Source organism: Moschus berezovskii, chromosome 8 (assembly GCF_049115385.1).
Source record: "Moschus berezovskii isolate FMDL1 chromosome 8, NW_MosBer_1.0, whole genome shotgun sequence".
Lineage (NCBI taxonomy): Eukaryota > Metazoa > Chordata > Mammalia > Artiodactyla > Moschidae > Moschus > Moschus berezovskii.
In genome coordinates, this window is record NC_142467.1 from 43,560,330 (window position 1) to 43,587,987 (window position 27,658).

At 39.0% G+C, this 27,658-nt stretch overlaps 1 protein-coding gene across 2 annotated transcripts in view; it reads right to left on the reverse strand.

The window, feature by feature from the left end:
• The window catches only part of SGCD (sarcoglycan delta), a 648,169-nt gene that overhangs the window by 242,609 nt on the left and 377,902 nt on the right, over positions 1-27,658 (reverse strand). For both annotated transcript variants that reach the window (XM_055429152.2, XM_055429151.2), the window contains exon 3: positions 11,214-11,315. In XM_055429152.2, the coding sequence (XP_055285127.1) occupies positions 11,214-11,315 (102 nt within the window). The remainder of the gene's footprint in view (positions 1-11,213; positions 11,316-27,658) is intronic.

The window sequence follows — 27,658 nt, forward strand, 5'->3', positions numbered from 1 at the left end:
GTTGGTATCGGCCATCCTTTTATACTAACTTTGCTGTAATGTAGCCATATTTATTTTCTTTTCACTAAACTTCTTCCTGTCCTTCCTAACCAGAGTGCTGCTGATATACGGTCAAAGAAACACTGTGATTTTAGCAAATTCTCTGTGGCAGCCACAGAAAGCATGGGGTAGATTCCGCATCTCAGAAAATGCACAGAGTAAGGGCAGTCCAAAAAAACAATCAAGACTGCTATAGAATAAATGAAGACACTTGGTTAACAACTAAAGTCAGAAACAAATATGGGGACTATATATCCATCCAATGATAGGACTATTTATGCACTGATAACTTAAAAATAAAGCTAGCTCCATTTCTCATCCATCAGTGAGCTACTACCTGAGGATAATTTGTCTTCCCATAAAAGTCTTCTCATATTTTTAACATAACTACCTGAGCCTTAATTGAGTCCTAAAACCAATCTACACAGCTTGATAGCAGAAGACTGCAATTATCCTACCACCTGTACTTGTCTATGACTGTAGATAGATAACTTTTTATTTCTATGACTCTGATGTTACAAAATGGGAGCTGTGGTTCACTAGTTGGTGAAAACTACCATACTGCATCAAGCAAACTAAAAAACAGGGTGGAGTGTTTGTCTTATCCTTCCAACATGGTGATTTTCATCACCACTTACCTCTCCCTCCTCATCTCCGTCCAGAATGCAACAAGTACATCTGCAAAATATTTATCAGTCTTAAATGCTTCATCTTCTTTGTGAACCATTTGGTATTTGCCTGGAGGCAGAATCATTGCTGATAAAAACAGAAACATTCATGGATATGGAAAGTCCCATACTCATAATTTAGCAACTGCCACTTAAAACATCACTGGTAATAATTTACAGAGCAATGCATCAAAAACTACACTCAGCTGCTGATGGAGATCACAAAATCAAAGAGTGAGTATTTGCTTATAATTTCACATGGCAAGGAAGTGTGTTTTCGGCCTCTGAAATTATATCTCCTGAAAAAGTATCAGTGTTTTTTGATAATGAACAAAGTTTCTTAAAATTAAGACCAATGGTGCAACACCCACAGCAATTACAAAGTGTTGGGTGCAACAAGAGTTTCTGGGAGATGAGTATGTTTTGATCGAAGCATGAAGAAAACAATTTAAGTGACTATTTTGCCAAGCCTTTTGCCTAGTGAAGAACAAAATGTTTATGAATATATTAAAATGACATTCTTCCTTTTTTAAAATAAATTTTATTGGAATGCCCTTCTTGCCTGGATAATCCTGTGGACAGAGGAACCTGGCAGGCTACAGTCCATGGGGTCGCAAAGAATCGGACATGACTGAGCAACTAATACTCTCACTATTTTAAATTCTTCCTGAATGCTAACTTCAGCCTCCATTATTCTCCCCCAATATTCAACAAGTATTATTGGCTGTGAGATGCCACCTAACCAAAATAGTACTTATTCCTACCACTAAGGGAACAAAAACCAAACCACAGTAGGTTCTGGTATGTATTCTTCTGTCTTCAGTATTGTTTATGAAATAAGCAGGAAGCAGTCTCACATCACATAGTCATTACATGTGACGGGGATGTCCCTGAAACCAAAAGAGTGAAAGGATGCTGCTGTGCCACAGTGATGATGCAGAGAAGCTCCAAGTCTGAAGGACTGGAAAGTGTTAAATTTCATTATCTTCACCGTTCCTATAACACACAGCTCCATACTTGTGAGCTTCCATTAGCCAGGGCTGGCATGAATCAAGGCTTCAGTTGAGTTCAGTCACTCAGTCGTGTCCGACTCTTCGCGACCCCATGAACCACAGCATGCCAGGCCTCACTGTCCATCACCAACTCCCGGAGTTCACTCAAACTCATGTCCATCGAGTTGGTGATGCCATCCAGCCATCTCATTCTCTGTCGTCCCCTTCTCCTCCCGCTCCCAATCCCTCCCAGCATCAGACTCTTTTCCAGTGAGTCAACTCGTTGCATGAGGTGGCCAAAGTATTGGAGTTTCAGCTTCAACACCAGTCCCTCCAATGAACACCCAGGACTGATCTCCTCTAGAATGGACTGGTTGGATCTCCTTGCAGTCCAAGGCACTCTCAAGAGTCTTCTCCAGCACCACAGTTCAAAAGCATCAATTCTTCAGCGATCAGCTTTCTTCACAGTCCAACTCTCACATCCATACATGACCACGGGAAAAACCATAGTCTTGACTAGATGGACCTTTGTTGGCAAAGTAATGTCTCTGCTTTTTAATATACTATCTAGGTTGGTCATAACTTTCCTTCCAAGGAGTAAGCTTCTTTTAATTTCATGGCTGCAATCAGCATCTGCAGTGATTTTGGAGCCCAAAAAAATAAAGTCTGACACTGCTTCCACTGTTTTCCCATCTATTTCCCATGAAGTGATGGGATCAGATGCCATGATCTTCGTTTTCTGAATGTTGAGCTTCAAGCCAACCTTTTCACTCTCCTCTTTCACTTTCATCAAGAGGCTTTTGAGTTCCTCTTCACTTTCTGCCATAAGGGTGGTGTCATCTGCATATCTGAGGTTATTGATATTTCTCCCAGCAATCTTGATTCCAGCTTGTGCTTCTTCCAGCCCAGCGTTCCGCTTACAGCAGCGCAAAAGAGTCAAGTAGGGAAAGATGGGCTTTTAGTACCCTTAGGACCACTTTTACCTCTTTCACCTTGTATGTCCTGCTCCCCCATGGTTTCCTACAACAGAGCTGCTCACACCCCCTTCTACATAATATGATACTTAGCATGCAGCTGATAAAGAAAACTAATCATTCTAAAGCTCCTATAAAAAGAGAAATTTCTTTATCTCCCTACCTGAGAAGTGTTAGAGAATCTCTGAGTCAGAAGGATCCTAAAATGTAATTTATTCAAAAAAACAAACAACAACAATTTGCTTTCTTTTCATAAGACAGGCACTAGTTGGAAACCAAGGAAACAGTGGCAAACAAAGCAAATACTAATACTAAAAAATTTTAATAATCATAAACTATCATATTGAAATTTTATACTACTTTATGCTCAAAACAATATTCTACAAACAGTGACATTTATGTAATAAATTTTACATATTATATAAATAAATTAACTCTTATGATCCCCTATGCTTATGAGGTAGTCTTGTTTTTAGGCCTATTTTACAGATTAAGAAAGTAAAGCCCAGAAAAGGTCAAGCATTACACAGCAAGTAAATGGTGGAACCAAGTTTAAATCATGGGAAGCTGTGTTTTAGAACCTTCTCTTATACATCACTTAACAATTGCTTTTCTAAGCCCCTGTAATCATGGAGATCATGCAGTATTAAGAAGCAATAGTCATTCAATCATTTAGTCATGTGATATGCACTTATAATATAGAAATGGAAATTAATATACCTAAGTATATTAATACGTAAGTAATATATAATATGATATGATATGGTATGATGACGGAGAATAAAGTTACTAGTTAAGGGATATATTTTAGATAGGCCGTCAGGGAAGCTGTCCACCAGGAGGTGCCATTTGAGCAGAGGCCTGGATGGAACAAGTCTAGATTTTCATCCAGCCTGTGTTCTCAGACTGTGATACATGGACCTCCCTCCCAGGGTCTGGGCATCCTGTGGCAGATGATTGGGACACTGGGTAGACAAAGTCATGGGCTGCAGTGCCCCAGTCCTTATCCAACCACAGGAGTTCAGCTTCCATCTGGTTCAGATTTAGGTTTTCAAGTAAAATATGACTTCAAAAAGATTCCATGGCTTTAAAAACAACATTGCAGGAAACCACTGAGCACATCCAACCTCTTTTACGACAGACACACTGAGAGGGAAGAGGAATGACTTGTTCCAGAGCTTGGTGCTAACCCCAGCAGGACAAGAAGAGCACCCAGATTCCCCACTTTGACTCTAATGTTCTTTCTGGAAACACCTAACTGCCAGCTGCAACTCTCCTCCCATCCAGGACACAGTGTTTATATCTAGAGGGTAGAGACAAAAGGTTTTATCCAAGTGACTGTCTCTCTCTGTTTGGAAACTTCATAATCAAACTCCAGGCTTATCAAGAGGAATGCACAGATGTTCCTGCCTGTCTCCTGTATGTATTAAAGTATCTCCACCTGTTCTTATTTATACTTTTCTCAGTCTTAACCAATTGTATCTTTTCTTATTCTGTCCCTGTACATATTTCTTACAAGTTACTTTAAATATTTTGTGGAAATGTGTATTTGCATGAGGGGAAGGGTACTTTCAGTAGGGGACTGGCATGAATACAAATTTCCAAGTCTTCGAACAGATGAGATTCTAATGGTGAACCTTTGGGCATCACAGCAGACCAGAAAGAATTCTGGGGGCAGCCTGCTTTCCTAGTGGTCCTTAAACAATACAATTAGACATTATCAACCTCATTTGAAGTTTGGACCTAGCTCGTCTATGAAAACTCTAGTTACATTTGAGATTTGACCAAAGTCCTCTATTTCCAGCATGATCTTCATTCAAGAAAAGTACACACAGTCAATTTCTCCCAAATTAAAGAAAGAACAAAAACTCCATCAGCCCATTTTAATTCTCAGGCAACCAAAGCCTCTGAATAACTGCTTCACAGGGTAAGCAAACAAACAGACCAAAGGATTAAGCATCGATCTATTCAAAGTTTGTGTGTCTGGTTAAAAAAGAAAAAAAAAAGCAAGCAGCTGTTTCACTCCATTGTTCACAATAAACGATGACACATAAAAAGATAGATGCATTTCAGGAATGGCAATCTGTGCTTGGTGCAGATGGTTTTATAGATGACCCTTCCAATTTTTAATAATCTCTATAGTTTACATATGAGCTAAGAAATGCAAAGATGCCTAATGTGCCCCTCTGACTTAATACAGATCACTTTTATTTACTTGGGCAATACTTCATGGTCCAGTTAACTTCTTAATTAAAGACAGCAAGATGCTCATGTTCCATGCAAGTGGCATGGAAAATACTGTTTTGTGTGCAGTATGTTCAGCTGGGAGTTGAAGCTGTTTTGAGTATTGAGGAAAAGACACCACGGCTTTCGTCTGGTTTGTAAACTAACCAGAGACATGGCTCCTCTTATTATAACTAAATTGTCAATGGAGCCTCTTCAGACAAAGCTTGTGCTTGTCTGTCATCCCATGTTACTTTATTTTCCCTCATGGAAAGCATGTCAAATCCAAATTTTCAACTTTCTTCCCCTTGTCTGCTTCTTCCCAGTCACGGTTAAAGGAAGAAAGACAAAGAGGTGTGTTCCAGGAAACCCAGGGTGGAGAATGACCCTGGTGTGCCAGAACCTTAGCTTCCAGAGGCTCTGAGTATGCTGTCTCCTGTCACTGAGCTTATATACTATGTCAAAACCCATAGGAGCCAGACAACTAGAAGAAAATTGGGGTAAAAGAGACACACAGGAAGTAAGAAGCACTAAGTCATGAGTGACTATAAATTCAAAGAAGTCAACTTAATTTCTGGACTACTGCATGACGAGATAGATAACATTCTCAGTGCCATAAACCAGGGGCTGTGCATCCTCAAGGGATTTCAGGGGCTCATTACATAAACAAGCTAAGGAGGTCAGGTATGAAACAAGTGGTGACTGATGGTGGCTGTGGCACAACGGAGAACAAATATACTTCTAAAGGAGGCACCGTCTACGGAGCTCCAGTCCTTATGAATATTAAAGTACTCTGCCAGATTTTCTGTGTAGTTTTGTGTGTGAGAATAAAAAAATTATATATTTTTTAAAAATGTCACATCTTCAGATATTTAAATATTAGAAACAAATTCACATTCAAAGGAAAACACTGTGTGAAGCAAATGAACTGGGCTGGATTCGGTTTGTAAATTCTGTCATAAGCCTTCAGATCTGTTCTGTAGCTGACTTCATAGTTTACAAGGAGGGTCACTTAAATTACCTAGTTTCATTCTCACCAATAACTTGATAAAGTAAAGAATATCATTTCAGTGGTTACATCAGCCATCATTAAGGTTGGTCCTGCTACATTTCCACTGTTGTTTCTAGTTTCCTTTTCTTAAAGCTTTTGAATTCTCTTGGGAACTTAATGTGCTTTGCACTTAAATTATTCCTCATGAGAGGGAAATGGCCATGAATAACTCAACCTATTGCACTAAAGACAGTGTCATGAGAAAATTAATTATCACACATGCTGTGTGTTGATGTGGAAGAATATACTGCAATTCTGTATTTCAGTTCTCACTTTTGCTAGGCATAACTTGAGTAAGTTCAGACTCCTTTTGTGATCCTTAGGGCTCCATACATTAAATGAAGTTACTGGTTTAATTGAATTCTTAGAGACTTTCCACTTTCAGCCTAGATATGCCTTGTTAATGCAGGTTGATAGAATAAGACTCAATTCATATCATACTAAAATAAAAATGGGATTTTAAAAACTCAGCTTTCCAGAAAACAAAAATGATTTGACCATTTGGTTCAGGGAAAAACATTCAGACTAGTGTTTATAAAACACTGGAATATGTGTGTGTTAATCTCTATATTATTATGGTTTGCTTTTTTTGTATCATAAAGTGAGTGGAAATGTCATTCCTGGATTATGGAATATAAACATTTTAAGGTACTTAGCATATACCAAAATCTATTTTTTTTTCCAGAAAGACTGCCAGTAATCTATGAGTGCAGGAGCCAGCAAAAATTTTTAAGCAGAAGCATGGAAAAAAATTGAGTTGAACATTGATAGAGTATAACTCAGTGAAAGAAAAATTGAAGACTAAAAGCTATTGAATATGAAAAGAGTTTCCTTAGAGATTTTCAATGAATTTGTGATTAAGAAGACATGAAGAAGAGGCTGAGAGACCATTTGGTTCAGAGGAAGTTTAAACATCGGATGAGATCTTCACAGGATGATGACACAGATAGTGACAATCATTGTCCTTGTCATCAAATCATCATTCATCAACATCAACAGCATCGGGGATGGAGGTGAGAGCAGGAATGCCCATTCTGGAAAACTCATTTCATGTCAAGTTCTGTATTAAGCACTTAACAAATATTACCTTATTTATTTACAGCCACCAATGATGTATCACCTCAGTTGCACAGGTAAGAAAACAAGAATTTGCCAAGTTAAGAAATTGCTCAAAGATCACCCACTGGTTAAACAGTAGCTCTGGTTGCCACCCAAGGCCAGTGATACAGTACGTGAGCTTGACAATGGTGTTATACTGACTCTTGTTATAGGCAACTTCTAAGAACCCCATTTACACATGATTTCATTATTCTACACACAGTTTTTGATAGGTAGAACATCTTAAAATGGGTGAGTTTTAATAGATAAAAAGTATGAAAAATATAGAAATATCCTTAAACTTTATACAATAATTTTCCACTTTATTCTTTTAAATAAATTTTTGTATCCCTCCTCCAACTTTTCTTTCTCTTCTCTCCTCTCCAAAAACTCCAGTTCAATACAGCAATGGGCTAGGACTCCTATACTCACCCCAAGTATAGTTTGAGGGGAGTATGGAGATAACTCACTGTGCAACTTTCCTATTGGTGTAGGTCTGAGACAGGGTATTTGCTCCATAAATGCTGGCTTCCCTTCTTTTGTCAATTCACATTAAATTTTGTAAAAACACTATCTAGTTCCACCAACATGGGAAGCAAGGTAAGATGCCTCTCTGAAAAAGCAGGGATCTGCTACTTATATCCAAAATGATACTCTGTGATGAAAGGTCTACTGAGAATTCGTGCATTCAATCTATCTACTATCAGCTTGTGCCAAAAACCCGTAGTTGTATTTTGCAATTATAAAGATGCCTACAAAGGTCCGTCTAGTCAAGGCTATGGTTTTTCCCGTGGTCATGTATGGATGTGAGAGTTGGACTGTGAAGAAAGCTGATCGCCAAAGAATTGATGCTTTTGAACTGTGGTGTTGGAGAAGACTCTTGAGAGTCCCTTGTACCTCAAGGAGATCCAACCAGTCCATTCTAAGGGAGATCAATCCTGGGTGTTCATTGGAAGGACTGATGCTAAAGCTGAAGCTGCAATACTTTGGTCACCTCATGCGACGAGCTGACTCACTGGAAAAGACTCTGATGCTGGGAAAGGTTGGGGGTGGGAGGAGAAGGGGATGACCGAGAATGAGATGGCTGGATGGCATCACCGACTCTGTGGACATGAGTTTGAGTGAACTCCGGGAGTTGGGGATGGACAGGGAGGCCTGGTGTGCTGTGATTCATGGGGTCACGGAGAGTCGGACACAACTGAGCGACTGAACTGAACTGAACCACACTGAAGTGGGATTTAAATATAGTCTTAATGGCATTAAATTCCTTAAGTTTATAAATTTCCGTGCTAATGCATTCAAATAGAATTACTAGGGACTGGGTGGTCTTTGGATGTGATGGTAGAAAAGTTAATTTAGTGTGTCCTTTTCAAGCAATTTCCTGAGCCGCATGATACTTTACCACTTAGAAGCTATGCATCCATGTAGCTAAAGCTAGAGAAAGCCAGGTCTTTCATTGAATTCCCAGATGAGAGTTTTATAGAGATGAACATTTTCTCATTAATTTATCTTCCTAAGTGATTGCTATAGCACTAATCAATTTGTAGTGACTTTTCCAAGGTTGCAACCTTCAATAATGAAATCAGATACTGTATTGAACATAGTGTGCATTGCTTAACCAATTTCAGCTCCTCTCAGATCAATGAAACACAAAACCAAAATGAAGTCAAGAGTTGCTTCATTAGTTATCCTCACTTAGAAGAGCTGAGTAATCTTGTTCAACTGGATGCTGATCTCTTTTCAATGAGAAAAACAGAAGGAGACACACCATGAAAGAGAAACAACCATGATCCGTGGCAAAGAGACAAGGCAGACTATTCTACAGAGCAGAATCTTCCAGGAGTGGCATGCATGCAATGGTCAGGTACATCAGAAAACACCACCACAGTACACTGAAGATGCCAGAGTAGAGAATGGAAAGCTCCTGCATGTGAGGTTCTTGTGAGCATGATGTGAGTCTATGATTCAGGAAGCATGGCAAATTCCACTGGTTACCTGCTCATCAGTCAGTCTCTCTACCTTCTTTGCCCCCTGAATCCCAAATTTGTTCAGCTGGCAATAATTCCTGTGCTTGAGGCAAGGAGAGGCCTACAGACCAAATCCCTAGCTTATAATATTATCTTTTGCCTCTAATTCTCCACCAGGGAAACTTATTTAGCAACACTTTTCTTAGCACATATCAACTATTCTACCCATTATCTTAAAATCTGCTCCCTTATACATAATAAATCCATCCAGATCACTGACATAGAAATATAGCTAATATAGGTTAGAGGGGTTGACAAACTATAGCCTGCAGCCTATTTTTATGTGGCCCTTGAGATAATGTTTTTGTGTGTGTGGTTTTAAAGAATTATAAAAAGGAAGAAAAAAGAAAGATAAAAATATTTACTACCTGGCCCTTTACAGAAAAAGGGACAACACCATTAGAGAGAAAGGACCAATACAAATTAATGAGATACACTAGTTTAACCTAGGTAAGATCATTAACCTATTGTACATTTAGTAACTTAAATGGATGATTTAACTAACCAACTTGCTAGGTTTTATGTGCTTAGTTGCCTAGTCACGCCCTACTCTTTGTGACTACATGGACTGTAGTCCACCAGCCTCCTTTCTCCATGGGATTCTCCAGGCAAGAATACTGGAGTGGGTAGCCATTCCCGTCCCCTGGGGACTTCCAGACCCAGGGATTGAACCCGGGTCTCCTGCACTGCAGGCAAATTCTTTAACATCTTGAGCCACCAGGGAAGCCCACTTGCTAGGTTAGGAAGAGTAAATATAAATCAAGAGCAATGAACACAATAGTAATTTCTCAAATGATTGAAATTGACTGTTCAATCCAATGCAGAATCCTATCCCAACCCTCGTTACAGTTTTATCCAATTATTCCTTCTAGGATATAGCTTCCACAGAAACAATGGATACGTTTACAATATGTTTGGTATTTTAAGCCAGTATGGTATGCAGTCCCTGTTAAATTTCATAATCACTGACTGGGTGACTGAATTAATTTGGTCTTCTTGCTGGTTTTAACATCATGGCTCCCTCCCTCTCACCAGACACAGAAGGAAGTAAACTTGTTGGCAATTCAGTAGTTGCGTTCAGTCTATACAACTCAGGAGTTTAGATAGTACTCAGATAAAATTACCCACTGCCTCAACTTGCTGAATTTCATTAATCGATGCACACAATGCAAATGGTGCTTTGGAGAACTTCCTTGTTATTTGTTCACAGGTGGATGAGAACCAATCCCAGGCAGAACAAATACATTAATAATCCTTTTCAACCAGAACACTTTACCACCCCACCAAAAAGCAAAAACGAAAGCTAAAGAACAAATAACATAAAAATAGCAAAAAACAAATACCAATTTTGATAATATTGGCTAATAAAATCAAGGTGTCTAGGGATCACTTCATCAAGACTTAAAAAAAAAATAAAAAGAATGAGAGAAAGAGCTTTGGTGGAAAGCCATGGTTAACAGAGAAGCTTTTGAATTGGATTTCCTGAGTTGAAATCCTTGCTTTGCTGGTTCATAAGAACATAGCTTGGAATAACCTACTTCTCCAAGCCTCAGTTCTTTAATCTGTAAAATGAAGACAACAATAAACACCATCCCATTGGACCAATCTGTGAATTATATTAGATAATGATAACCCATCAGAACAGCAAAGTGCATGATCACTCTAGTGTGATCATTTAAATACCATTTCTGAACATAGCTGTTAATATATTAAATTGATTCTAATCAACCTTTGCCATATTGTCCACATTCTTCATAAAAAGTTCTAGTTCTTTAGGACTATTTCTAAAAAGGGCTTTGAAATACTTGACAATTAATAGTAATAGGAAGAGTTTCTTGGATTTGAATAGTACTTTAATGCACTTCCACATTTATTTCCTTGTTTTCTTTGCAGCACAGTCTAGAAAGTTCATTAATAAAGGTTATCACTCTCTATTTGGCAGGGTTGGAAAGAGGCTCAGAGAGGTCATCTCATTTGTACTATAGAGGCAATTGCATTCAAAAGTTCCAATTCAAAGGCTTCTTACTTTGTACATTTCTACCCCTTCCCTCAACCTTTTATATTCAGTCAACGGCAAAATAATTTCCCCCCAGATTTAGATTCAAGAGAAATAATGATTCCTTCTTCCAACAGAAACTTACTGGTCGGGACTGGATTTCTTTGGCGTAGAGAGGTTGCAAGAACTCTGAGTCTCCTTCTAGCTTTAGACCTTTTTCTGTGATTCTCAAGTTTCCCATTCCATCCTAAAATAGAGGCACAGAGAGAACATGGGAAATCTGATTAGTCCGAATTTCAAAAATATCTTAGATTTTCAAAAATTGAAACAAAATTATTGCCTTTTTTTTTTTTTAAGAAGTTGGAATGAGAGGAGGTCAAAATGAAGACAGTATACTAGGAGGCATTATTAAGTGTGATTGTGCATATTACCCTCTTTGCTAACTTATTCTGAGAAAATCTATTTCAAACAATCTTGGAAAATTGAGTAAATTTTTCAAGCAAGCAATAATCTAAGCAGCACAGATGAAAGGCACCTTTTTGACTAGGCAGTGGTGAAAGAATGGAGGCAGGAGATGAGTGTGGAAAGAAGAAAAAGATGATTTCCCAGGTTAAAGTAAAAGATCTGATTTCTGAAACTATGCAGAAATGACAAACTTCAGGCTGTTGGTCTAATCCATCCTTTGGACATGGTATCTTTGGCTCACAAAATATTTAAGGAGTCAAATTATTTTCTAACATTTTTATTAATACTTTATTATTGGTGGGTTGCCGTCTATGGGGTTGCACAGAGTCAGACGTGACTGAAGCAACTTAGCAGCAGCAGCAGCATGGAAATATTGAAATATAAAAGTAGAAAGGATAAATAGCAAACACCTATGTAGTTGTCATTAATCTTCAACAATTATCAACTTATGGCTACTGTTCTCTATTCTCTATTACAGCTACTGCATCCAACTCCTTTATTTAAATATAACCATAATACCATTACCACAGCAAAAAGATAAATAAAATTACTGCTAAATATTATCAAGTATCCAGGGTCAATGTTCAAGTCTTGTGAATATTCTTCTCTTTATATCTTTTTGTTTGAAATCAAGTTCCCTATTGCAATTGTTTGATACATAAAATACTGCTGCTAAGTCACTTCAGTCGTGTCCGACTCTGTGTGACCCCATAGACGGAAGCCCACCAGGCTCCCCTGTCCCTGGGATTCTCCAGGCAAGAACACTGGAGTGGGTTGCCATTTCCTTCTCCAATGTGTGAAAGTGGAAAGTGAAAAGTGAAAGTGAAGTCGCTCAGTCGTGTCCGACCCTTAGCGACCCCACGGACTGCAGCCTACCAGGCTCCTCCATCCATGGGATTTTCTAGGCAATAGTACTGGAGTGGCTTGCCATTGCCTTCTCCATACATAAAATACTAGATTTCCTTAAATCTCAATTTCTGTCATACATCCACACACAAAAACACACTTATTTGATAAACAAATTTACATTTTTTTAATAGCATTTTCCCCAGTTTAAATTTTGCTGAACATTCCCATAATTTCATGTCATATGTTCCTCTCTCTCCTGAATTTTCTGTAAGTCAAGAGGCCTGAGGAGATTCAGGGTCAGTTTTCTAGGAAAATACATCCTAGAAAATAAAATGTATTAGTTTTCTTTTGTTACCATCACAAATAACCACAAACTCAATGGTTTAATACAGCACAAATTTATTATCTGTATGTTAGAAGTCAGACACAGGGCTCAAAGGGGAAAATCAAGGTGACAGCAGGGCTGCTACACACTTTTAGAAGCCCCTACGACAGAACCCATTTCTTGACATTTTGTCATTTCTCAAGGCTGCCCACGTTCCTTGGCTTGTGGCCCCTTCCATCTTCAAGTCAGCAATGGTTGGTTGAATCTTTCTTACATCGAATCATTCCGACAATGAATTATTTGTCTCTCTCTTTCATTTTTTTTTTAATACCTCAGTTACAGATTTTATTCAGATTTCATAATTTTTACAAGTTTTATTTTCTTATTAAAAAAACTTTTAAAATTTATTTATTTCTAACTGAAGGATAACTGCTTTACAGTATTGCATTGGTTTGGACACTTAAAGTTCACTAAGCATACAAGGATAATCTATGTTAAGATCACCTGGTTAGCAACCATAATTCTATCATAACATTAATTCCCTTTTGCCATGTAATGCAACATATTGATGGTTTCTGAGATTCACTGATGGATATTGATGAATTCTGAGAGTCACTGATGGATACTGATGGATTCTGAGAGTCACTGATGTTTTTAGAAGGGAGGGCATTTTTCTGCCTACCACATGCTCTATCAGGAAGCAGTGAACATCTTTTGCCATGATGTCATAAGCCACTGGTGATTGAGAGGATCCATTATTTCAGTAGAGATTTCAAACTTGTGATAAAATAATTATTTTTTAATTTATTATCTGGGGTATTGCATCAATAGAAATTATATATCACCAACTACATGTTTACCCTAAATTATAATTTATATAAAAACTTGATAGATGCTTGATTTTTCCTCCTTTATTGATTAATGTTCAAAATTTGAATTGGTTACCTAATATTCTCCAGAGATGACCAAAGGTTTCCTTTTTAAAAAATATCATTATGAACATTTTGATTTGCTTCATTCCAGTGCAGTTTTTATTCCTATTGAAGTTTAAACTGTTCTCTTCCTGCTCAGTGGGGGTCTCTTCAAGTCCTTTAATTAAGATTCAGGTATCTTAACCACCCTCTTGTTTCTGGCATGGTATGATGTTCCAGGGTTATCTTACATAAGTGCTGCCCCAGGCTGGAACCAGCCACTTCTAGTAAGAACCTGGGTTCATTTCAGTGGGAAATGGTATTTAGATACCACAAGCTAACAGCTTGTTTATGTGAACAGAGCTAGAAAATAAGTTGTATATATGTTTTAAATGGAATATACCATGAGTTTTCATGAAATTTCAATTCAAACTTAGGCCTTGAAGGTTTTTGTTTAAACTCATGGATCTTACAACGTTATTACCTATTTTCCATACCAAAAAATCCCTGTTTTCAATAACATCAATATGACTACTCATTTGATTTAACCCACAAGACACAAAGAGCAGTTTCAGAAAAATCAATGCCACTACCATACTAACATTATGATTAAGAAAAAAAACTAAAAATTTGCCCTTAAAAAATCTTGAGTATGTACAACTAGTAAACTATCGTCAAATGGCTGCATTTTAAAGTCATTTAAAATAGTTCTATTCTGAATGGTTATGGCAGCAACCTCTTGTCAGTTAGGATCAACTATTTCATCCCTGCCCACCCACCTGCTGCTTCAATTTTTCAAGAATGCTTTTTTATTTTTTTATTAATTTATTTTATTTGGAGGCTAATTACTTTACATTATTGTATTGGTTTTGCCATACATTGACATGAATCTGCCCCGGATGTACATGTGTTCCCCATCTTAAACACCCCTCCCACCTCCCTCCCCATCCCATCCCTCTGGTTCATCCCAGTACACCAGCCCCGAGCATCCTGTATCATGCATCGAAACTGGACAGGCGATTCGTTTCACATATGATAATATACATATTTCAATGCCATTCTCCCAAATCATCCCACCCTCGCCCTCTCCCACAGAGTCCAAAAGACTGTTCTATACATCTGTGTCTCTTTTGCTGTCTCGCATACAGGGTTATCATTTGCATCTTTCTAAGTGCCATATATATGTGTTAGTATACTCTATTGGTGTTTTTCTTTCTGGCTTACTTCACTCTGTATAATAGGCTCTAGTTTCATCCACCTCATTAGAACTGGTTCAAATCCATTCTTTTTAATGGCTGAGTAATACTCCATTGTGTATATGTACCAAAGTTTTCTTATCTATTCGTCTACAGATGGACATCTAGGTTGCTTCCATGTCCTGGCTATTATAAACAGTGCTGCGATGAACACTGGGGTACATGTGTCTCTTTCAATTCTGGTTTCCTCGGTGTGTATGCCCAGGAGTGCAATTTCTGGGTCGTATGGCAGTTCTATTTCCATTTTTTAAAGGAATCTCCACACTGTTCTCCATAGTGGTTGTACTAGTTTGCATTCCCACCAACAGTGTAAGAGGGTTCCCTTTTCTCCACACCCTCTCCAGCATTTATTGCTTGTAGACTTTTGGATAGCAGCCATTCTGACTGGCATGAAATGGTACCTCATTGTCGTTTTGATTTGCATTTCTCTGATGATGAGTGATGTTGAGCATCTTTTCATGTGTTTGTTAGCCATCTGTATGTCTTTGGAGAAATGTCTGTTTAGTTCTTTGGCCCATTTTTTGATTGGGTCATTTATTTTTCTGGAGTTGAGCTGCAGGTGCTGCTTGTATATTTTTGAGATTAATCCTTTGTCAGTTGCTTCATTTGCTATTATTTTTTCCCGTTCTGAAGGCTGTCTTTTCACCTTGCTTATAGTTTCCTTTTCTGTGCAGAAGCTTTTAATTTTAATTAGGTCCCATTTGTTTATTTTTGCTTTTATTTCCAATATTCTGGGAGGTGGGTCATGGAGGATCCTGCTGTGATTTATGTTGGAGAGTGTTTCGCCTATGTTCTCCTCTAGGAGTTTTATAGTTTCTGGTCTTATGTTTAGATCTTTAATCCATTTTGAGTTTATTTTTGTGTATGGTGTTAGGGAGTGTTCCAGTTTCATTCTTTTACAAGTGGTTGACCAGTTTTCCCAGCACCACTTGTTAAAGAGATTGTCTTTTCTTCATTGAATATTCTTGCCTCCTTTGTCAAAGATAAGGTGTCCATAGGTGTGTGGATTTATCTCTGGGCTTTCTATTTTGTTCCACTGATCTATATTTCTGTCTTTATGCCAGTACCATGTTTTATTAAAGTCTTGTTTTGTTATAGATTTGTGAACTATTTAGATGGCACCAAAGTCAAATCTATAAACCAAGATATATTCAAAGAAGTCTAGCTTCTGTCACATTATATTTCTTTCTTCTCCAAGTAAAGGTGTGTGTTTGTATCTGTATCAGCCAGGGTTCTCCAGAGAAACAGAACTAATAATATGTGTGTGTAGGTGTGCATGTACATATATCCACACGCATGCACACACATTCATTCACTCATTCATTTTAAGGATCTGACTTAGGAAGTTATGAAGACTGACAAATCTCCAGATCTGAAGACAGCAAGCTGGGGATTCAGATTAATTAAATAAACCATATGTTATGTATGTATATATATAATTTAAAATATATAAGAATATACAAAATACATAAAAAATTTATTCCTGTATTTTCCCAAAACCATTTGAAAAGTGAAAAATTCAAATGAAAACTTCAGGTTTTCCATCTCATGAAAACTGAAAGCCATGGCAAATTCGAGTCTGCCTTCTCACATAGCTGCCATTGGCTAGAGGTTAAGAGCAGCCTGAATCAAATGCTCTCTAGGTCACCACAATTTTCGTCCAACCTACATCACTAAGCTACATTTTCTCAGAGTCCTAAAGCTTCTGACTTAAGTCTACCATATCTTCTCTCCAGCACTGCCACATGCTCTGTACCTCAATACACTTGGTAAAGACACCGTATGGGGGGTAGGGGGACTTTAAGTGACCAAGTGGAGAATGCACATTTTTTTTCCAATTTTCTTTTATAACAGCACTTCAGTCTATGGATGAGAACAGATCTTTCTTGGTCAATATTGTTCATGGATAGCAGGCCATCTGTATATTTCTATTGCTGTTACTTTTGGGGACAGCTTTTCCAAGAGGGTTCTAAGACTGGGCATTTAAACCCAGTGTGAGGGGCAGTAGGCTGGAAGGCATGCCCATATCACACTAGCATCAGGGAGTATCCACAACAAAGGGAAAAAGCAAAAGCAAATATCCACAAAGCCCTCCCCCCCACCAAAAGGGTGTATCAGTTATTGTATTTTGGGTTATTATGATGATATCCATTAACTGGAGAAGCAGACCTTTTCATAGAAATGTAACAGCGAAAGCAAACCTGATTCCAAGTTGGATCTATTCCCTTAGCTCTAACCCTTGAGCTCCCTGTTGCTCTGCACTTTTGTAAAAGAATGTTGACTATAGACTGAAAAACATGGGATAGCTTATTCTCAAGGTGCTGGCCTTTAAAGGTATAACACTTTCCCATTCATATAAAGGTAAAAAGTTGCAGAACAGAAAATACCAATTATGCTGTTATAGGTTTATACTAACATTCCGACCAGACCCACATGGACAGATGCAAGAACAAAGGATTCCTGCAATAACAAGCCATTCCCCCCACTTTTAGTATAAAAGAAGCCTGCATTTTCACTTGTATAAGATGGGTCTTTGGGACCCTTGCATCTTTCCCTGGTAACTCAGTTGGTAAAGAATCTGCCTGCAGTACAGGAGACCTGGGTTTGATCCCTGGGTTGAGAAGATTCCCTGGAGAAGGAAATGTAAACTACTCCAATGTCCTTGCCTGGAAAACCCCATGGACAGAGGAGCCTGACGGGCTGCAGTCCATGGGATTACAAAGAGTCAGGCATGACTGAGCAACTAACACTTTCACTTGGGACCCTAGTCCACCATCTTCTCAGTATGAAGACTTTCTGAATAAAGTCATATTCCTCGCCTCAACAACTCATCTCTCAATTTCTTGGCCTGTCTTATGGGTGAGCAATATAAGCTTGGACTCTGTAACAGGAACACATACTAAACCTGACATCTATATATAGATAGACTTCTGTGGTTAAGTTGCTCAGTCGTGTCTGACTCTGCGACTCCATGGTCTGCAGCACACCAGACTTCCCTGTTCTTCACTGTCTCCTGGAGTTTGCTCATATTCATGTTCATGGAATTGGCAATGCCATCCAACCATCTCATTCTCTATCACCCCCTTCTCCTCCTGCCTTTAATATTTCCTAAATTAGTTTATTTTTTTCTGATGTGTATTTATCAAACCAAATAGAACTCCTAAATATTCTTAAATAAAAGATTATATTTGGGATAATCAGCAAGCCAATTTCAAATAAATCTCCTTCCTATCTTATAGTTCATTCATAAATACCCTATTAGTATTTATTGATGACTATACCCTTATGGCAGAAAGTGAAGAGGAACTCAAAAGCCTCTTGATGAAAGTAAAAGAGGAGAGTGAAAAGGTTGGCTTGAAGCTCAACATTGAGATAACAAAGATCATGGCATCTGGTCCCATCACTTCATGGCAAATAGATGGGGAAACAGTGGAAACAGTGTCAGACTTTATTTTTTTGGGCTCCAAAATCACTGCAGATGCTGACTGCAGCCATGAAATTAAAAGAAGCTTACTCCTTGGAAGGAAAGTTATGACCAATCTTGATAGTATATTAAAAAGCAGAGACATCACTTTGGCAACAAAGGTCCGTCTAGTCAAGGCTATGGTTTTTCCGGTGGTCATGTATGGATGTGAGAGTTGGACTGTGAAGAAAGCTGATCACCGAAGAATTGATGCTTTTGAACTGTGGTGTTGGAGAAGACTCTTGAGAGTCCTTTGTACTGCAAGGAGATCCAACTAGTCCATTCTAAAGGAGATCAATCCTGGGTGTTCATTGGAAGGACTGATGCTGAAGCTGAAACTGCAATACTTTGGCCACCTCATGTGATGAATTGACTCACTGGAAAAGACTCTGATGCTGGGAAAGGTTTGGGGCGGGAGGAGAAGGGGACAACAGAGAATGAGATGGCTGGATGGCATCACCGACTCTGTGGACTTGAGTTTGAGTGAACTCCGGGAGTTGGGGATGGACAGGGAAGCCTGGTGTGCTGTGATTCATGGGGTCGAGGAGAGTCGGACACGACTGAGCGACTGAACTGAACTGAACTGATGTTCTGATTACTATACTATGTTTTTTACACTTTAATTTCATTGTCTTTATCGTTATTGAAATTACCATGCTACTTCTTGATTTTAGCTATAAGAAAATAATCATGTAGATGCGAAAACATTTGGCTACAAAGTTGTTCATTGCCATTTCATTTTATAAAATAAAAACATGAAAAATTAGAAAATAAAAGTTTAATGTTAAAAGGGTAAATATGCTACAATGGGATATAATGTAGCTCTTGTAGAGAAATATTTAAGAACACAGACAAATATTCACAGTCCATTATTAAGTGAAAAAAAATTGATTAACAAATACATATGTATATTTCATACCATTTATATAACTATATATACATATTTATATACATACATACATGCACTTAAGAGGAAAAATTCTAAAGGACACTTCCCAGGGAAAAAATTATACAAAATCATACATTTAAATGTTAAGGTTAGCTATTTTTGTGAAAATATGAGTACTTTTTATTTTCTTCCTTTTGCTTATCTGTACTATATAATTTTCTGTAACAACTTTTGTACTTTAAGAGGTTATAAAACATTTTCATGCTTTATTTTAAAAAACAATCTTTATCAAAAATCTATACTATGTCATATATTTGATGCTGGTAGTAAAGAACAATGCCTGGGTTGGGAAGATCCCCTGGAGGAATGCAAGGCAACCCACTCCAATATTCTTGCCTGGAGAATCCCACGGACAGAGGAGCATGGTGGGCTATAGTCCACAGGGTCGCACAGAGTTGGACACAACTGAATCGACTTAACACACATGCATCCTTACATTATCTAAAGTCATCTCCTCAACAGCCTTATGAGATAATCATTATTTTCCTTATTTTATACATGAGAAAATTTACTGGTAAATAACTTATTCACTGGTAAGTGACTCAATAAAAAAGGCTGAGTGCCGAAGAATTGATGCCTTTGCACTGTGTTGCAGGAGAAGACTCTTGAAAGTCCCTTGGACAGCAAGGAGATCAAACCAGTCCATCCAAAAGGAAATCAGTCCTGAATATTCACTGGAAGGACTGATGCTGAAGCTGAAACTCCAGTTCTTTGGCCACCTCATGTAAAGAGTTGACTCATTGGGAAAGACCCTGAATGCTGGGAAAGACTGAAAGCAGGAGAAGGGAACGACTGATGATGAGATGCTTGGATGACATCACTGACTCAAAATGGACATGAGTTCGAGTAAACTCCAGGAGATAGTGAAGAAATGGGAAGCCTGGCAAGCTGCAGTCCATGGGGTTGCAGAGAGTTGGAAACTATAGAGCAACAACAGCAACTCACTTATAATTATATACCTAGTTAATGACAGAATCAGGAATTTAAACCCAAGACTATCAAATTCAGACTATATACTTTTACTCATTATTCTAACCCAATCTAATGTACATTTAAAGTATCTCTCTTAATACCATTTTGATTTTCACTTATTTGGTTGGTGTGCTCAGCAACTGTAGACAGGGTCATCTCCAAATGCCAAGACTAACACCATCCAGTTTTATGGTCAAATGCCTTTATTCCACCTTCCCAGAGTCTAAAGGCTCTTTATTACAACCCAACTGCCTCCCCTGGGACTATACACAGGCTGAATCATCTGCTATTTCTGGGAAGCCTACTGTGTGTTTAACTATGTGCTCCAAGCTATGGGGAGACAGAAAGAGGAACAGCCCTTCTCAAACGTGTCCTCTGAGCTGTTTATAATACAGGTGGCACACAGCCAAAGAAGAATAGTCAAGGAAATATAAGAAAGAGCAACATTTGAGAAAAGCTCATCTAATCCAGCAGTCAATTAACTCCTTTGTAATAGCAGTTTAACTGTTACTTCAATGCCTTTTTTGGTAAGAAGTGTGCGTGCTCAGTTGCTCACTACCAATCTGCCAAATGCTTATTGTTTCTTCCATTTACAGATTCTTCCCACACTTGCGCCTCATCACTTCCTTTTTCCACTTTCTATCCCAGTCCCTAGGTCTGCCCAAGATAAGCGGTGGGAAAGCTCTTTCTGATAGTGTGAATTATTGTCCCTGTGCATGTGTGTGCTCAGTTGTGTCAGACTCTTTGCAACTCCATAGTCTGTAACCCACCAGACTCCTCTGTCCATGGAATTTTCCAGGCAAGAATACTGGAGTGGGTTGCCATTTCCTACTCCAGGGGTTCTTCCCGATCTAGGGACTAAACCCTGGTCTCCTGCGTCTCCTGCATTGACAGTGGATTCTCTACAACTGCACCACCTGGGAAGCCCCTGAATCACTGTGATTAGCCTCTATTTGCAAACTATAATACAGGCTAGAGTAGCCAACTAAACATGTTCTCACATTAGCATCTCCTTGATAGCTCTGGAACAATCAGACTGGATTAAATGCACACTGAAATAGCTTGAGAACAGCCTTATTTAAAGCTATTTTACTTTAACTGCACAAGAAGCTACGGGTATTATTAAGATAGGAGTTTTAGGTCAGTTTTGAATCAAAACTTCCTTCCCAGTAAGATGGAAAAAGAAGTATTGGGAAGATTCACAGTTATTCCCGAAGTACTTAGAAACAGACCATTTTTTCCCCCTCTCTTCAAATGGCAAAACGTCATTCTTTGAAGGAAGCATGAAAATTCTAGCAGCCCACTAGCTGGCCTTGACCGAACCAACACCATCCAGCCAATGCTCCTACATTTGACAAAGTACACTTGGGTCAGAAGTGGGAAACCAGGACCCACTGTCCCAGTGAGGGAATGGTCTCTGCTGACCTGTCAGTACAGTGTCCCCTGTGCCTAGCACACAAGAGTTTTCACAAACACATGAGCAAATCTCATTATCTTCCAGGCCAAGTTAGAGTGGTCCCTTGTAAGGTCTTCTGGAGGAGATAGGGCCTGGGGACAGGTACATAGGTGGGCGGAATCTAGAGAGAATCTCCCTCTGGGCTGGACCAAGGATGATGGCATTTGCTCTTCATATTTTATCTGCCTCAGACTGTTCAGTTGATTATTTCAAGTGGCCAGTTTTCCACAAGATGAGTAGAGAATGAATGCAGAGATTTCAGAGTGGCAGGACAATAGACTGAAATATTAATTTGTTTCTTTCTTCATATCTCCCATGTCAGACCCCAGCTCCTTTCATCACTGTTTCAGATAGGTTCTCAGGCTTTATAATTATGTAGTTTAGAGATTTTGAGAGCAAAGAAGCAGAGGCGGCCTGAAAGCACTGGGGTTTCTTATCATTTGTAAAAGGTAACTCTCAATAAATGGACTGTGTCAGGCATGTTGGGCAGGGAAGCAAGTAGAAGATGAGATTTATTTCCACTGGGGATGGAAAAGGCATCTATGATTTCCATGAGTTCTAGAGACTACTGTCCTGCCAGCATCCCTAGCTGAGTTAGGACCTCAGAGAGAAATGGCTGCAGGGCTCCAGCCTCTCCAAACTTCCCCCTTCCCAGGAATAGCAGAGAGATCCCTTTTCAAGACGCAAAGGGACCACAGTTCTCTCAGCCATTGCCAGAGAAAGACAGTGACTAGTGCCCTCCAGGGCTAACCCACTAGTGCTGGGCAAAACATTGAGATGTCCAAACATCCCAAGCGCTGTGGGATGCCCTGTTGGCCCTTGTGGAATGAGGGATGAAAATCAGTATTACCTTCCTCTAAAGAAAGTATTATTTCTTGCTCCTCTCATTTTCTTGCTATATCAGCATCAAACAGGTTTTGAATTCCATCAGCACATTTTCAAGCTTGAAGTAATGCCAGGTCCTATTTTAGTAAGCTCAAGATGAGCTCTTGTTGTACCAGTTTTAATGGTAGGCATCACTTGGTTTTGATCAGAGTGAAACAATTGTATCTGCACACAAATTGCTTCAGAAAGGCAAGCTTCAGGAGGGATGGGATTTTGTTGTCTGTACAACATTGCTTGACTCATAGGATGTGCTCAGAAAATACCTGTGAAGTATTATAATGTCATTTCAAATAAAGCTGTAGTTTGAAAGGTGTACTGTAGGAACTGCAAAGATGTTAAAAGCTCAACCTGTCCTTTGAGCAGATTTCAAAATACAGCAAGATTTCTCAGCTAGGGTGGCACAGTACCGAATGGGTGAAAACTGATGATTGGGTGAAGATGAAAATCACACTCTTCTTATGTATAAAGCACAAATATGCTTGTATATAGAGTGCATACACAGAATATTAATATAATTAAAATTTCACGGTGAGGGGAATGAGACAATTATGGGGGCGGTGGGGGGGAGTCTAAAAATGCTCTCGGGGAGGGGGAGGCAATAATGAAAAGAAAAAAGTTGAGAAATACTCCATCAGAACATTATAGATTTTTAGATTGCCCCACCTTCCTCCCTCTAATCCATAAGCAGTCACTTCTGCCATTCACATACTGAACCATCCTCTCAGCCTACAAAATGCAATCACATGGTGGCAGCACAGGTAAAGCAGGAACTCCTTAGTGTAATATTTAACACCTTCTTCACTGGGCACCAGCCACTTCTCCAACCTCATCTCTTATCAGTTTCCCTTCACCCTGTCACAAAGCAGGCTAGCAATTTCTCCAAATTCTTTCCCTTTTTAGTTTTCACTAATGTCCCTCCCTTGGCCAACAAGGCTCTTCCTAACCCTTCTGCCTCTCTGCCCAGTCCTTTGGTCTTGTTCAGATGTCTTTTCTGGGTCTAGGGGCCCTTCTCAGATGTGCACACTTTGTGAGCACCTCCATCGCAGCATTTCCCCATGGCAGAACAATGATCCACTGACATCTGTGTCCTTCCACTCGACTTCAAATTCCTTGAGATGAGTGGTAGTGTGTCACTCATTACTCCATCTTTCAGGCCCAATATATTGTCTATAACTAAGTATGTGACTGTAAGAGCAATAAAAAGTAAGCTATAGAGGGCTCAGAAAGGATGCATTAATGCAAATGAAAAACAAAAACAAAGCTACTATTTCTATAAGCATTAGGCAAAGCACTTGACTGACATGTCCATTAATCCTCATTGTAACTCTAGTGGGTAGGCAATGTTAGCCCATTTCATAGTTGAGAAAACTGATGTTCGAACACCCTGATAGTCTAATTATGAAATTTAAGTCCTTTACTACCACACTGCATAATGCATGGTTAAGATCCAACTGATTTCCCAGCCCTGTGTTAAATGCAAAGTGATGAGGATTGAAGATCGAGTCCCTCCCTTCTAGGAGCTTCTTGTTTAAAGGACAAAACACAAGTAACACACATAATGGTGAGGGTGTGGAGATACAGGGACTCATATACCACTGGCAGGAACACAATGTGGGGGCAGGCACTTTGCAAAAGGATTTTACTGTTCAAAAGTTAAACATACAGTTACCACGTGAGTCAGAAATTCCACTCTTAGCCATCTGCCCAAGATAAACAAAAACCTATGCTCATACAGACTTGAACATAAATATCCATTATAGCAAAATTCTTAATAGTCCAAAAGGAGAAACAAGCCAGATGCTCACCAACTGATGAATATATAAAATATTCTATATCAACACAATGGAATACTATTTAGCAGTGCAAAAGGAACAAAATGATCCATGCCACAACACAGATAAAACTCAAAAACATTATGCTAAGTGAATGAAGCCATACACAAAAGATTATGTATTGTATGAGTCTGCTTATATATAACATCCAGCGAGGCAAATTTATAAAGGCAGAAAGTAGATTAGCAGTAGTCATAGATTAGGATTGAGAAGTGACTTTAAAAAACCCTAAGGGATTTTACTGAGATTACAGAACCGCTCTAAATTTGGAATGTGATGATGGTGGCCAAAATCAGTAAATTTACCAAAAATCACTGAAATCACACTTAAAGGGCTGAATCTTATAGTGTGTAGATTTAACCTTAACAAGTTTTATATATTTTTTTTTTAAAGAGTAATAGACATGCACTGATATTCCAAGAGAAAAAGAAATCCAGTTCAGGAGACATGACATGTGCTTTCAAACTCTCCAAATCAATAAAGAGAACAGGTTCAGAGACGTGTGTTGGGGCAAGAGGTAGCAGGTTCAAGAGGGAACTGGTAAGAGACAACTCCATTATTTGTCCTCACCTGGTGTGCAGTGATAAAGGAAAGATGCTGGCAAGTGTTCTGTTCCCATCAAGGACCAAGCCTGGGGCAGGAGGAGCAGTGTGAGGGAAGACACAGCAACTGCATTAGACCCAGGAAGTATTTACTGATCAAGTCATTTACATTGTGCATAATCTAGGAAGGTTGCTATTGATCTTTTCCAGCGAGCATTAAATAGTGGACCATAATTGGTGCCGAATGACAACACAACAGCAAAGACCAGAGGACCCCTCAGTGTCTGGGTCACAGGTTCTGATCGTTTGTGTCAGTTGCTGTATAATCTCGACTTTATTCATATGTTCCTTCTTTTACCATTCATGTCAACCTAGCTTATAGTTTTCCTTTCTTCTCCTTATTACTTCCCAGTTACCAGCAAAGCTAAGCCTCAAAGACTGGTTAGAATTGTGTGTGTGTGTGTGTGTGTGTGTGTGTGTGTGTGTGTGTGTGTGAGTGATGGGGGCATATAAGACACATACATCTGTCAAACTGCTTTGCTGCCTCACTGAATCAGAATTGTGATTTCTCATTTATGCTTTATAACATCTCATCAAGTTGTTTTTAATGATTTATAGGTCCAAGGCCATGGTATTTGAAGCATTCTATATTTCCTGGATGCCAGTAGTAATATATAGATGGGCATCCTTTGCTTTATAATTTTCCTGGGGATGAGACAATTGCCCAAAGAGAGGGAATTCCTCTCCCATGCATACACACAAGTAATAAGCCTCATTCTCTTTATTTCTAAATGAGTTTGTTCCTACTTGTTCTTTAGGGTATACCTCTCAGTTTCCTTGAGAAGTCTTCCATGATATCCCTCAATCTTTTAGAAACCACCTTATCTCAGTAATGGGAACACACAAATACATACACACAGCATTATGGTATATTGGCTAAGACTATGAATTCTAGAATCAGACTGCATAGTTACGGTGCTAGTTTGACCACTTAACTTGCTAGTACCCTTACATATCTCACTCTACTTTTTTTTTCTTTTGGTTTATTTTATTTTTTTTGAAATTTTATTTTATTTATTTATTTTTATTTTATTGGAGGCAAATTACCTTACATTAATATATTGGTTGGTTTTGCCATACACTGACACGAATCCGCCCCAGGTGTACATGTGTTCCCTTTCTTGAACCCCCCTCCCACCTCTCTCTTCCCCATATCCTCCCTCCAGGTCATCCCCGTGCACCAGCCCCAAGCATCTCCTTATATGAATACTTAGAAGATAATAATGTCTTATAAACAGAGGATTAAATCAGACAATTCCTGTGTATCAGTCAAAATACCATGGTAACAACAACAAATTCCCAGCAGCTTCAAATGATAAAGATTTCTTTCTTACCCAAGCTATATTCCCATGGAAGTTTAATGATAAAGCAACTAAGGCATAGAATGACAGAGCAACCACCACTCTGAACACCCTGCTGCTCCCTATATTTTTAGGCACATGTACTCCTATGTTTCCCAACCCACTTATGACAGGTTTGGCCATGAGATATGGCTTGTGAAATGTGTGTGTGTGTGTGTGCATGCTAAGTTGCTTCAGCTGTGTCCAACGCTTTGCGACCCCATGGGCTGTAGCCTGCCAGGCTCCTCTGTCCATGGAATTCTCCAGGCAAGAATACTGGAGTGGGTGGTCATTCCCTTCTCCAGGGAATCTTTCCAACCCAGCGAGTGAACCCACATCTCTTATTTCTCCTGCATTGGCAGGCAGGTTCTTTATCACTAGCACCATGGGCATGAGTCAATTCATAGCAGATGCTGTAACAGAGCATGCGCTATCATGCTTGCTTATTATTTTCTCTCTCTCTAGACCAGACTTCAAGCAGCAGGAATAGTACCTTAACCATCTTTTTATCCTAATCACCTGTCATAAACCCTGACACAGAGTAGGTAGACAGTAAATTTTGACTGAATGGATGAGAAGTCTTCTGTCAGCTGCCAAGAACTGTAAGTTAGATCTCAAATGAAGTCCAGTCTGGTTGAAAAGTCAACATGTCCTGGGTACCACTCACCCAGACCAGTACTTGTGTTTAGTGACCATCTAGGAAAACAGATCAACATGGGGATTGTGTACCCCAACACATAGGTTAAAGATTATCTTTAAAGAACGTTTTCAAGGAAATGTAAGAACATTCCTAAGAATCATGAGAGGAGTACAGACAGCACTTGGGCTTAGCCTTCACCCTTCCACTAGCCCTCAGTGCAGACTTGGACAAGCCTAGCTGTTCTGCCTCTGTTTCCTCCATTTCATGATGGGAAGTTGGACAGTATGAACATGAAGGTCTTTTTCACTTTAAAAAGTCTTCTTCTATGATGCACAGGAAGGAGATACTCTCTGGACAACAACAAATTACAGCTGTCACTGGGAACTGGTGCTGGCAACCCAGAGAGGCTGCAATTAGCATGTCCTGTGTGACTTGCAATTTTGCCAAAGACATTCTTGCAAAAACTCTTACAAATCACTCCAAATGTACACCCAGATTTGGGGAGGATTTAGGCATAAAAACCAATGCCAACACATTGTTCTGAAACAGAAACTTGTAAGCAACCTTTAAAAAGAGACATCGGTGGAGAATTTATTGATTCTTTAATGGGAAGACAATGAGAGATGGATAATAAAGTGTGAGTTG